Source organism: Lepisma saccharinum, chromosome 6 (assembly GCF_977018435.1).
Source record: "Lepisma saccharinum chromosome 6, izLepSacc3.1, whole genome shotgun sequence".
In the NCBI taxonomy this organism is placed as follows: domain Eukaryota; kingdom Metazoa; phylum Arthropoda; class Insecta; order Zygentoma; family Lepismatidae; genus Lepisma; species Lepisma saccharinum.
The window spans coordinates 35,784,601-35,797,905 of record NC_139234.1 but is presented as its reverse complement, the minus strand read 5'-3'; the positions used below and the strand labels follow the sequence as shown (position 1 = coordinate 35,797,905).

The 13,305-nt window shown below is 39.0% G+C and overlaps 1 protein-coding gene across 1 annotated transcript in view; it reads right to left on the bottom strand.

The window, feature by feature from the left end:
• Positions 1-13,305, bottom strand: part of Notum (palmitoleoyl-protein carboxylesterase notum) — a 78,104-nt gene that overhangs the window by 26,527 nt on the left and 38,272 nt on the right. Inside the window, exons 2-4 of the mRNA XM_083124648.1 lie at positions 5,207-5,381; positions 3,298-3,392; positions 536-588 (exon numbers count right to left, since the gene is read on the bottom strand). Of these exons, the coding sequence (XP_082980774.1) occupies positions 536-588; positions 3,298-3,392; positions 5,207-5,380 (322 nt within the window). The 5' untranslated portion in view covers position 5,381. The remainder of the gene's footprint in view (positions 1-535; positions 589-3,297; positions 3,393-5,206; positions 5,382-13,305) is intronic.

Sequence of the window (13,305 nt, the reverse complement as noted above, 5' to 3'; positions counted from 1 at the left end):
AGAAAATGAAATAAAAGGGTGCTGAAAAATCAAAGTGGATGTAAAAAGAGGGTTAAGTATGCTAATCTCACAAAAGGTGCAAAGAGGTGCAACAAAGTGTGTTCATTTTACTTGATTTCATGTCCTAAAATACATATCTGAAACGATTGGTATGAAAACCTGACTAAAACTCGGCTTAGAAAGCTAGCGAATGCGCTATGCATACGCACTTCCGATATCGCAGGCAAGCTGCGTGATTCCAGCCGCTAAGCGGTTACGAGTTTGAGCGGCACAACGACGAAATATAGGCAATGCGAAATCGTGTTTCTGAATCATACATTATTATCGTTCCGTCTCTTTTCTCCACTTTTATCAGACAACAACTGCGCCATATGTAGAGGCTCTTGTGTTCTGTTTTCCTCAAAAATCAACACGCTACACGATACTCGTTATAACTCAGAAGAATAAATATGTATATTCCCCACACCCCCTATACGCCTTCATGGCGTGGTGCTATGCACAGGGGAGCACTTTACCTTTTTTTTTATATTCTTACCTTCAAGGAATATAATCCACCTCTTACTTCCGTGAGATTTTCTGATGTAGTACCTGAAATAATAATCTTGATTCAATAACAACCTATGCTTCACTCTGAGAGGAAGAGATAATAAGTCAGTTATGATAGAATATGAATTGAAGATGAAAAATATGATTGAATTTACAAAATTGATGTTCAAAATATATATACAACAACTTACAGGAGAAAATGTACACAAGAGCGCTGACACTTAAAGACTATTTAATATATATTTTTAATGCTGGCTCTAGTACACATAACACTTCACAAATGAACGAAACGAAAATATGATGATATGTGCTAACCACATTATTAAACATGAATATTTATTTTTTATTGATCAAAGCGCTCTTATAAACTGCGCTATAGACTATGTTCCAGGGGACGACATCTGTGATTATCCAAGGTTATTCAATAATTGTTAAGTTCAAATCAAATTTAAAGAGGTTGCTAACAGAACTTCAAGATTATAAATTGTTACGTTTCACCAGAGGCGCAACCACGAATTTTTGTCTGGGGGTGGGGCAAGTACCAGTGTAAACGCACCACCACCAACAACAATAATAATATTAATAATAATAATAATGGCATTATTATTATTACTATTATTATTATTACTAGTAGTAGTAGTAGTATCAAAGACGATATTATCCTCATAAATTACGCAAAAAGGGGGTAGAAGTCGGTGCTAAAGCATTTGTTTGAAACAAACGATTTGAAATATTTTTTCAACACAGTCAATTTCACATTAGCTAATAATGGAAAACAAGGACATAAACTGTATTTTTGAATGGCAGAAAATGAATGATAAATGCATTCCGAAGATAATTTAATTATCTTTGTACATATAACATGTATAACTTTCATTTACAACATATCTTTTACACATATGCAACATGGAGCGACATAAAATAAGAAAATAGATATGCAACATGCTAACATTAATTGTGTACGCATTCCAAGTTTATTCAATACATGTATACAACACATATTATTTAAATACATTACATTACAGAAAACAACAAAATTGCGAGCGAAGCGAGCAAGAAAATTTTTAGATCCAATTTTTGCAATTAAAAACAATATTGATTTAATTGGGCACAAATAATTTCACTGGATGCCATGGCATTCTCCCGGCACCCATGGCGGACTCCCGCCGCCACCTACCTTCGGCTCTGAACTTGACGAAACTGAGAAAAGGAGGCATTGCGAGCGACGCGAGCAAGAAAATTTTAAGAAATGTACTTTTATTTGCATAAAATTTGAAATCGAAGGGGGGCAATTCTCCTCTGTGCCCCCCTTGCAGATGCCCTTGGCCGTCAATGTTTGCCCCCCTTGCCCCCCTAGAATTGACTTCCGTCGAAGGGTGGGGGGCAATGCCCCCCCTGTGGTTGCGCTACTGCGTTTCACAAGTTGCGTTTGACAAGTGATTTTAACACAACCAAGCCGTGTGGGCGGATTAAGGGCATATGGGACGTTTAAATACTTGCAATAGATCTTCACATTCAGTTAACATGAGATAAAGGATGATTAATTCTCTTTGGTATCGTATTTCGACAATGATGTTTCAATAAAGCTGCAATGAATATTGACCCCGCATTTTGAGAGTACCGTTAATCTGTCACTGACTATTTGATTAATTTAATCATTACATTATATTGTAATATAATAAAAGTACCCGCGTCGCGATTAGCCTAAAGAGGAAAAGCTACATAAGGAAAAGCCCTATTATTGATGAACAGAGCTTGTAGTTCTGTACTTCGTGGTAGATGGCAGTAACAGAAGGTGATTGTTACTGCCATCTCTCGGCAGATCATCGAACTTCTAGGAAGGTTTCGACTTGACCATCTGTAGATCTAAAGTTTTGATTACTAAGCCAATGCCCGTGGCCATTTTATTTAATGGTTAGCAATAGTATTTTGATGTTCGCGTCTTCGGAGAAACAATCGAGCCTAATGAATGGAAGTTTCTGTTTTTCAAGAAATAAAATGAATATGCACATTAAATTATGTAACTTGAATTAACATTGCGTCTGTGAATGCAAAATACACACGACGAAATCCATATCAGAATTTTATAATATATATATGGACGATTTACAATTGTTACAGTGACAATTAGAGAGGAAATCGAGTACCTGCACAATCGTATTTTTTCCCCCTTATAATGATGTTCTATCAACAAATATAAAAATTTTGGAATGACATGAACTGGCACAAATTTTGTTTGCTTCCGACATCACTGGAATGTCAGTGTGAAAAACTAAGTGTGCATTATTGATAGTGTCCCTAAATCTAATTGTGCTTACACATATTATTATTTTGTTTATGAATTGACCTCTATAATTTAGTTCGTGTTCAACTTAATCGATGTGTGATTTCTGCATGAACAGTGTCCGATTAAATCTCATCACTAAAGTCTGGGTATTGCCCCAAATGCCTATATTGTCCTGTGAACAGATTTTAGGCTCTAGGTACATTTTATTGTGCCTAAAACTGATTATTTCGACTGTTACTGCTTATTTCGATTGCATTTTGGAATTTAACCGAGTGAACTTATAAGATTTTGAGCCAATGAGCTCAGTGCTTGAGATGCAAAATGTCACCCAGGAGGAGGGGAAAGGGGTGGTGCCGGTTCAGCCTTGGGGTTAGCTGGGGAGCTGGGGATGATGCAGCTGGGGGATGTTTTACTCTCAATGCTGATGGAAATACTGGTGACTAATGGGAAGCACATAGACTTACCCCGCAGGGGATCCATCGTTGCACGTGATATTGGGCTTCGACAAGAATATTCGCTTCATCCCATGCTGTTCTTTCAGCCCACAGCTCTCGAGGATCTGAAAAAAAGCAATTGACGATTCAGATATCACAATATTTGCATAATGCAAAATTTCCAAATAGCATATCCTTATTGCCCTACACCGCTCCCCCCTCCCCTACCGACCTTTCCCCGCGGCGAGCTGGAGCAAGAGAGGTATTTGCGCTGGGAATATCAAACTTCCGATGGCGTAGGAAAACGCATGAACGTAAAGAGGACACATTGAAGGTTTTATTTGTCGTCTGAAGGATCGAAAACTCACATTTGAATAGCCTAAAATTGAAGTTGAAATTGCTACTTTCTTTCTCCGCAAGGAATGCATGGGATTCTGAAAATACATATTCATCATATTTTTCAAACATCGTTTCAAGTTTAATTAATCAACTTGATAAATCGCTTCCACTTGCAGCATGGGGAGAAATTCATACTCTATTGTATAGACGAGGTTATTTTTAGTTGCACTGCCCATTGTTGAAATAAATGCGCACCTGGTACGAAACTGCCAATCTTAGCCTTAAAGACAATGGTCTACAAATCAGTTCGAAACTGTCTCTCTTAGCCTTAAAGACAATAGTCTAAAAATCAGTGCGAAAATGTCACTCTTAGCCTTAAAGTCAATGGTCTAAAAATTAGTGCGAAACTGTCTCTCTTAGCCTTAAAGACAATAGTCTAAAAATCAGTGCGAAACTGTCACTCTTAGCCTTAAAGTCAATAGTCTAAAAATCAGTGGGAAACTGTCTCTCTTAGCCTTAAAGTCAATAGTCTAAAAATCAGTGGGAAACTGTCTCTCTTAGCCTTAAAGACAATAGTCTACAAATCAGTGCGTAACTGTCACTCTTAGCCTTAAAGAAAATAGTCTACAAATCAGTGCGAAACTGTAACTCTTAGCCTTAAAGACAATAGTCTACAAATCAGTGCGTAACTGTCACTCTTAGCCTTAAAGACAATAGTCTAAAAATCAGTGCGACGTGCTCCTGTACTAATTTTTGAGGTAGTTGATTAGCGCACCGGACTTATAGTAAAATCACAGGCTCTCTCTCTCTCAAAACGTAGTGTTAGAATAAGTATACGGTAAAGCACTAGACAATGGATATCAAAGCAGTAGCGTCAATTCATATGGGCCTGTGGGGCTCGAGCCCACCCAATAATTTGCGTTATTACATTTTATTTTAGAAATTAAGTCCTCACACTTAAGAAAACAAAATGTTTTTACATTATACACTTAAAAATTTCTCACACCTTAATTACTGATTGAGTGTTAACAGAAATTATTCATAATAGTTTGTTACATCTCCAATATGATACTCTTCAGTGTCCAACATTTTTACGTTATCCGTGGTCACATTATTATTATGAAAGTACGGGAGATAAGGGCTTATACCCAGGATAAGTATCGATAAGCACTAAAAACTATGAAAATAGTAAAAAACACACCGAAAATACAAAATAAGTGCAAAAATTGATAAACATTGATAGATTTTTCATCATTTTTCCGAATTAGGCACTCAAAAACAGTTATTTTCGAAATAGGCACTTGTGGCTGTAATAGGCATAAACAGCCACTATAAGATTCATGCATTCCTCTCATGAATTGCCTAAAACGATTTTTAAACGTAAAAGCCTACATTTTCTGGCCAAGAAGAAGAAAGGCATTAGAGGGCAAATCCCCGGTTAACTAATGAGATATGTTATCGCGTAAAATTATGAAACAAATCTTCTAGTTCAGTCCACCCAATAATTTTCAGAAGTTGGCGTAACTGTATCCAATTAACATGACATGCTAAAGTTATACTTACCAGTGCACAAAGTTGAATAAAATTCAAAATAATTTACCTTTACGAGCTTTTGGATCGCGTCCAATGGCAGAGATGTCCCGCTGCTGGCCAATTCAGACACAAGATTCGAACCGAGGCCTTCAGCAGACCCTGCTGCCTCCACTTGCTGAGGCCTCGCCTCGACGGACAGGCACTCGAAGAGAGCCAGCGACACCAGAAGTAGTCTCTGCATCCTGAGGACAGAACAGAGAGATTAGAGGCGATTTCGAGCAACAATGTCCTGTTATCCGTACAAGAGACAATATGGAGAAGCAGATTTAAACGTCACATTTGCAACAAGAACTTGTCCTGAACTCCGCACCCCTCCACATTTTCTAGGTCTTTATTCTAAATTATGTAAGAAATTTATATACCTAAGTGTCCTGTGCCTATATGTTTGGCGCAGGGTGCGAAATCATGTAAGACTGGTGGGGGAGAAAGATCTTAATATACAAACAACACTACCCGCACAAACATACATATAAATTATACGATATACATATTTATAATGTTATGAACAGTAAAAATAAATTACTAAATTAAAAATATATTATTATCATTAACTACACTACTTTTATATATATATATATATATATATATATATATATATATCAGATATTACCATGTAACAAACTACTTCCTTTACTAACTGGTTAAAGATGTTAATAACTTATGAATTAGTTGAAGTGGTTTAATTGAGTCCGTGTCGCTTGCGCCGAGCCTTCTTATCGGTTCATTTCCGCCGCGACATATGTCAAGACCTTCTTTGGTGGGTTTTCCAACAATCCGGAGTGTCATTACCACCGCGCGCATGTGTGTTTATGACGTTGCCCAAGTCCAGCTGTGTTTATCTTCGATTGAAAAGGAAGGTGATTGGTAAATAAATGTAAGATGAAAGTATATATGTGGGATATACATTGAGAAATTAGTATTTATGTAAAACTGAGACTTGAGAGAGACGACAAGATGGCTGAGAATATATGGAAATGATAGAAACAACGCGTGGAATTCTTTCGAGCATTTGCATACCTACAAGAATCCAAATAACGTTTGTATTGTTGTTGTGCAAGTGTATCGAAATATTGTGTTTATATATACGTAGCCATTACGTATATAATGTTTGCAAAAAAATACACTATATTTATAATGTTTTCGACGATTTTATGTAGTGTATAATAATTAAGTGTAATGGACTGGCACATTTATGTTGCTTCCAAAGTGTACATTTACGTGGTACTTGTAGAATGCTTTCAATATTTTAACTACTGTATTTACAATGTTTTTTTTTTACGATTAACGGTAAATGATTAATAGCTAATATGCTGATACTGATTTATGTATTTCGTGTTGTGGAATAAAATTGATACAAGTAATCCTGTGTAACATCTTTTGAAATGAGTAAAGAAAAGTCATATTTGACTCTCTGGATAGGTTTAACATTTCAGTGGAAACACAGCTGTGCATCGTCATAAACACATGTTTGATTTTATGTTTTAAGTCCACTTTATGCACTATGCACCATGTGGCCATAAACACACGTGCGCCCGGCGGTGATGACACTCTGGATTGTGGGAAAACCAGCCAAGGAAGGTCTTGACATGTGTCACGGCGTAAATGAACCGATAAGAAGCCTCCGCGCAAACGACACGACACCGTTTAATTATGTGTAAGTTTTTATTTAGTTTTTGCTTTATGTTAATATAAATCAATTAGATTTCATAGTTATTATTGTTTTACTTTTATTGTGCGTATTGATGTAGATTTGTTAATGATGTCTTGAGAGAAAAAGCATTGAACACTCACAACTATAATAATAATTGTAATATAATTAAGCCTTGTTTCCATATTAAAAACACTAAGATGCTGACCAAGGTAGTTTATTAAGATATAAAAACACTTATCATGTAACATTTCAACCCTGTATCAGGGTCTTCCTCAGATTTTAGTTTAGTTCTTCGTTACATTGTGTTTTTATAACTCACAACTACAATAATTTGTATATGTTTTCGATATTATTCTTAGTACAGTATATTTGAAATTAAAAATAATTGCTATTATATATTGTTTGTTGTAATAAAAACTCCCCCCCGGAAAGTTTTGGTGGGGGGATTTTTTAGGCCAAGATTGCTGGTGGGGGAAATTCCCCCATCCCTCCCAGGATTTCGCACCCTGGATTTGGCGAGGTTGGCCGTGTCAAAACTATATGTTCAGGTCCTCTGTAATTCAACTACTGTATCAGTCAGAAACAACTTATTTTAAAGCAATCAGCGAACGAACTATTTATTAGTTATGAAAGTATACCTTTTCTAAAATATATTATTGATTGACTAATTTTATTTATTTAACTTCGCTTTGTGTCATTTTTGGCTAATTGCGAAGATAGGGATGAGTGATGATATGATGAAATTGATAAATGGACACTTACAAACATCCAAGCCCAGGCCGGGATTCGAACCCGGGACCCCTGGCGTCGTAGCACGATGTGCACACCACGGGGATCGTCTATAATATATTATTGTCTCGGATTCAAAAAAATACACTCTTTTATGCAGTGGCGGCGATTACGGGGGTCGAAGGGGGCATTTGCCCCCTCCCCACACACACACACACACACACTTTTTATCACTTTTGCCCCCACACTATGCTAAACCTTATATACCAAGGGAAAGTAAACTGTCCTTGCCCCCCCCCCCCACCGTTTTAGACCACAGAATATATAACATGTTATTTTTTAGATTGGATACACATTACACCCCTCATACAGTCCAGCCAAGAGAAGTGGAACTAGCTGGAAAGTTCGATTCCGAACCCTGTGGAATTTTGCTTGTATGGGTTCGCTTGGTGTGTTTATTACTGCTTGCTGTGTTATGTTTGTGATGTCTCTTAAAATTCGTAACAAACCGTTACGAAAACTGTGTCGTTTTGGTCCCTGTTGCACATTCTACAAAACGCCATTGATATAATACACAATGCCACAAAGCATTCAGTCACTACATTTTCTTTATTATATTTATAATACTATGTATAATAAATACTATTATTATGAACACTATCCTGATTAATGCTGTGTACATTTGTGCTAATTATAATATTTACTAAGGATATCAATTTAATTGAATGATGTAAAATAAAGTTACTGGTTTACAATTTTACAAGCAAGTTTATCTACTAATGTGACGTGATGAATACTTTCCTGATATATTCTGTTTGCTTATACGTATAGTGGCTATGTTTTCCATTCTGTACCCTTATATAATTCGTAAACATCTCTACGTATTTTGGCGAATGTTACTACGTTTGAAACTTCATTGTTGTTTCCACAGCAGACCTTTTTCACGGAAATCCTCTTCCTGACCCAAGTGCCGTCACCCCTATTTTGCCAATGAACACGTCCAGTTGGCGCATGCGCACTTCCGTCCATGGTCTCAGCTAAGGCAGCCAGACAGTGCTAAGTTCTGCACCTCATACACATCCCTAGGTCCAGATCGTGGTCCTGGCCAAGATGTTTCTTGACATACTTCTATACTCTGTCCCAGTTATCTCTGAAGCAAGACGGCTCCACCCATGAACACGTGAGAGGGAAAGAGATTGCGTGGGGGGGGGACGCGACTGCGGTTACCAGCCTTCGCAGCAGCGTGTACTGCATCGCTATGCCCACTCGATTTCTCCCCTCATCTTCTCTGCCGTTATTGGCGGCCTTGCTCCAGAGATGACCGGGACAGAGGATAGGTTCAATTTACCTATGATTACAACACACGTAACCTTGGGGAACTCCCCAGACTGGGCGAATCAGGTGCCATTTTGCTTTGAGCCGCCGACGTCGGGTTAAAAAGGTAAAGAAACCTTGTCACTGATATCCCTTCTAACTACTTGTGCCGCATGGCATCCAATCCAGAATGTTCACCTAAGCACGTACACTTTCCGTGACTTCGTAGTGTGCGCGTAGACCTGTAAATAGTCATGACACCAGTTACGCATATGAGAAGCAGTCGCTTGGTTTCTTCCTCTGTCGGCCGTCGCGTCATAAATTCCCGTCCCTTCCACCGAGAAGAAAACGTGATGATGGCCCCTCATTAGGAAGTCCCCAGGGACCCACAGGTGGAAGGACCTACCGTGCTGCTATCTGGCGGGGAATCTACTCCGTTTCCCAGACGCCGCTCATTGTCCGATTCACGAAACATGCTACCTGGCTTGACCCACTTCCTTGCCCCACGCTGGGATCGTTAATTACCCGTCCGCTCATCAGAGGCCGCCGGCGGCGTTGCCAGAGCTTTTCGCGGGGGACTTTTCTTCGAAAAATCCTGGGTGACAGCAGGATGGGAACGTAAGGCCGATTAGTGAAGGAAGTGGGGGAGGGGGGGGTTGAAGGTAAAGGAAGTGTTAAGGGTGAGTGAACAAGAGAGGGATTAAAGAAAATCAGACTGCACCTCCTCTAAAATGGTAAATTCTTTCAATTAAAATTTCTGATATGTATAAAGATGCAAAATTGACAATATTCCTTTAGTTGCAATGGCAGGTTGAAAACCTTTCATTTTCTCCGCTGTCCATCCATAAGATTTCATGTTAGCCTCAAACGAAGGAATGATGCAATATTTTAGACGTAAAAGGGGCATTCAGCAGCGTAATTTGGGGGCTAACTTGCGGCGGGAGGGGGCAGAATATAAACCTCAAGTTCAAGAAGGTTTAAAAAATATCTCTAACTTGTAAATTTTAGAAAATCTGGAAATTATGAGGGGCAAGTACCCCATTGCCCCCACCAAGTTGCACCAATAGAGACGTTTACCATTTACTATTACGTTGATACTTTATTGTTGCTTTCAGAGGTCTCACAACCAACCAAACAGTTTTCCTCCAGTAAACCCATATAAAGATAATTAATTGAATAGTCAAAATATTAATACTGAGTTTTAAATGCGTTCCTTAGCTATCCCTGAGGGACGCATCCCTCTCAACCACTCGCCAACAGTTTAAAACCCATAATTACTCAATAAGCCATATCCTATACCTACTAATTAAATTAATCACTTAGTTATTAGGCAATTATGTTGGTTGATTTGGTGATTTGGTCCGAACCATTATGTGCCCCTACCGGGTATCGAACTCGGGACCCCTTGATTAGAAGGCAATGACGATACCGCTGCGCCATCGGGGAGGCCCCTAGGCAATTATGTGTTTTACATTTTGTGTAGAGAGGCTTGTTGCGTGATTAATTTTGAAAATAGTGAAGAAGAAAGTACAAGACAAGGGTGGTCCATCCCACACTTTCCTTCTCGCTTCCCGCTACTGATGAAAATTTTACCCTATACAGCTTCTATCATACGTTTAGATATTTTACTCTTCATTTAGTTTTAGACCATCAAGAGGAGTGAACAATTAGCTTTGAATGAATCAATTAATTTCTAACGGGTACCCTTTATTTTATTTGAATAAGAGAGGTGTCCAACTTTTTATATTGTTAGTCTTTTCCCCATATTACGTGAAAATCGATGAAATTCTGCAAATGATAAAGATAGATACTTGTGTACAACCGAGTTCCGACATTTCCGACACCGTCATTTGCAACACTAAGATAAAAACTGTTTTTTTCCCGTCATAATCGACACTGCTTGGATTTTACCCTACGATTTCTAATTTGTTTACCAGAATTAGCGACATTTGCGTACGTGCAGCAGCAATAGCATCTCTCAAGAAAGAATTTCACGAGGCTCAAATCAGTGGTTGTAATTATCACTTTAACCAATGTTTGTGGCGAAAGGTGCAGGAGTTGGGACTGACAAACGATTACAGAACAGATCCAGACGTGCAGCTGTGTATAAGAATGTGTTCAGCTCTGGCTTACCTCCCTGTGGCTGACGTCGATGATGGATGGCTGTGTGTGATGGAAGATGCGCCAAACCACGACATATTGAGAAATTTTTTGGATTATTTCGTTGAACAGTGGATGAACAACTCCGTTTCCGACATTTCCATGTGGAACTGCTCCCAACAGCGGCACAGGACAAACAATGCAGTCGAGGGATGGAACCATACAGTTAATGTATTGACGGAAAAGTCAAGTCCTAACGTGTACCAATTAGTGAAGACTAAAACTCAATATGCTGACCAAGGCAGAATTTATTTTATTTTAAAACATAAACTAAACGTTACGTTTCAATCTTCTAGCAAGGTCATCTTCAGATTCTGTACCGAATACATTGTCAGCATATTGAGTTTTTGGTTATCATGGAAGCATGATCCTGCATACATTGGCATTCACAGCAGTGGGAAAATAATATAGGCAAGAAAAGCATGCGTAGAAAAAAGGCATTACAATTTTATTAAAAGTCTTAAACAAAACTTAAAAAATACGAGGGAGAATCAAATAAAAGTCAGGTAAAAATGTTAGGACAATCTGCATATATCTCAGACTTACACTCTTATTACAAAACGATCTCAAGGTTGCAGCACTAATCAAATGAGCACCAAAACGTCATTTTTTGTCATTTTAAGGATGGCCCCTACTCCACACACTTTCACCAGTGAAAAGCAGTTGTGTCTTGCCCTCTGATAGTCATAAACTTAAAGTGGAGCCATCGTATCAAACGGTGTCCATCCACAGCGCAGAACAGTTATTTTGACAAAATCCTATTTCCATGCTGGCTGCTTCGAGTTGATAGATTTATAGGTTGCCGCTTCTTGCCCAAAGCGGGGGCAGCGGTAGGTCTAATTGGCTGTTTGACCGCAAGTTCCTTCGTAGGTAAACGGGGCAACAGAGGGTCACAAAGGCGGACCCCGCGCCGACTACAAGGGCGGCGCAGCTATAACGAAATTATCCAGCAAATGAAAATTCAATATCTCTATGCACGCGTACGAGACCAGCAAGTTTGTGAATGGAAAACACAGTTCAACAATGGCCTCAGTTCGCAGGCAGATGGGTAGAAAGGCCATCTCAGTGTCTCACAAGTCACTGAAGGTGTATACCAAAAATTCTTCTTCTTGACTCAGACTTGAAAATGTATGTAGATCAGGAACGGGTCTATGCTAAAATGTAACAAACTTGTGCAACTCTATACGCATAGGGCCTCCCCGATGGCGCAGTGGTAGCGTCGTTGCCTTGTAATCAAGGAGTCCTGGGTTCGATACCCGATAGAAGCACTTAGTGGTTCGGATCCCACTTTAAACTGTAGGTCCAATCCCTATTATCCTTACTGTGCATAAAGTGGACTTAAAACACCAACTCAAATTAACAGGAACAGGAAATACTAGAAAAGTCGTCAATATTGACTGAGGAAGAACCACAGGGCCTTCGTCACGGCATGAGATTTTTGGCGCCCCTGGCGCCCCTTACACCAAATTCTGCGTCCATACTCTCCACTGAAATGTTTCTCTCTTAACCTGTTCATTGCTTATTTCTCTTTTCGAAGTGTTGAGTACAATTATCATAGCTTAAAAGGAATCTTTAACTCTTTGATGGATAGAATGGGGATAATATTTTAGTGTGAAATTCGATTTGAAATGTTTATTAAATGTGGTATACCTATCAGTTATTTAAATGGCTTTTTTAAACAGTCACCATCGCTAACCACTGAACCGGAAATCAACAGCGTTGAGGCAGGGGTCCCAGGTTCGAATCCTGGCCTGGGCATGGGTGTTATTTGTGGCGTCCCTTCATTAATTTCATCATCATCACATACTCATCTTCGCGTTTAGCCAAAAGTGGCGGAAAAAAGTAAAATAAACGAAATCAATTAATTGGTGCTAACCACTACGTCACGAGGTCGACTGGTAATGAGTGAGAATCAGACGGAAAACTGATTTGATGATTCTTTCACATTTCTGACCTTTCAAGCATTATAATGAGGTGAGGCAAGAGTAGTAATGTGCATTAATAAATAACAAATTGTGTCTCGCAAAGGTGAATACTTCGGTTTGGTATTCGTATCCCAGATAAGAAGCATTCTAACGTCGCCCAGTGCGCTCAAAGGGACTTGCCGACAATGTTCCATGGACCGTGAACCCTCGTTTGCTGCCAGCAAAGGAGTAGAGCCTCGTCGCAGAAGATTGTCAATCAGCAGGATCAGTGGAGAATCGTTCTGCTGAACCCCAGACCATTAATTGAATCCTCGTCGGCGTCTGCCT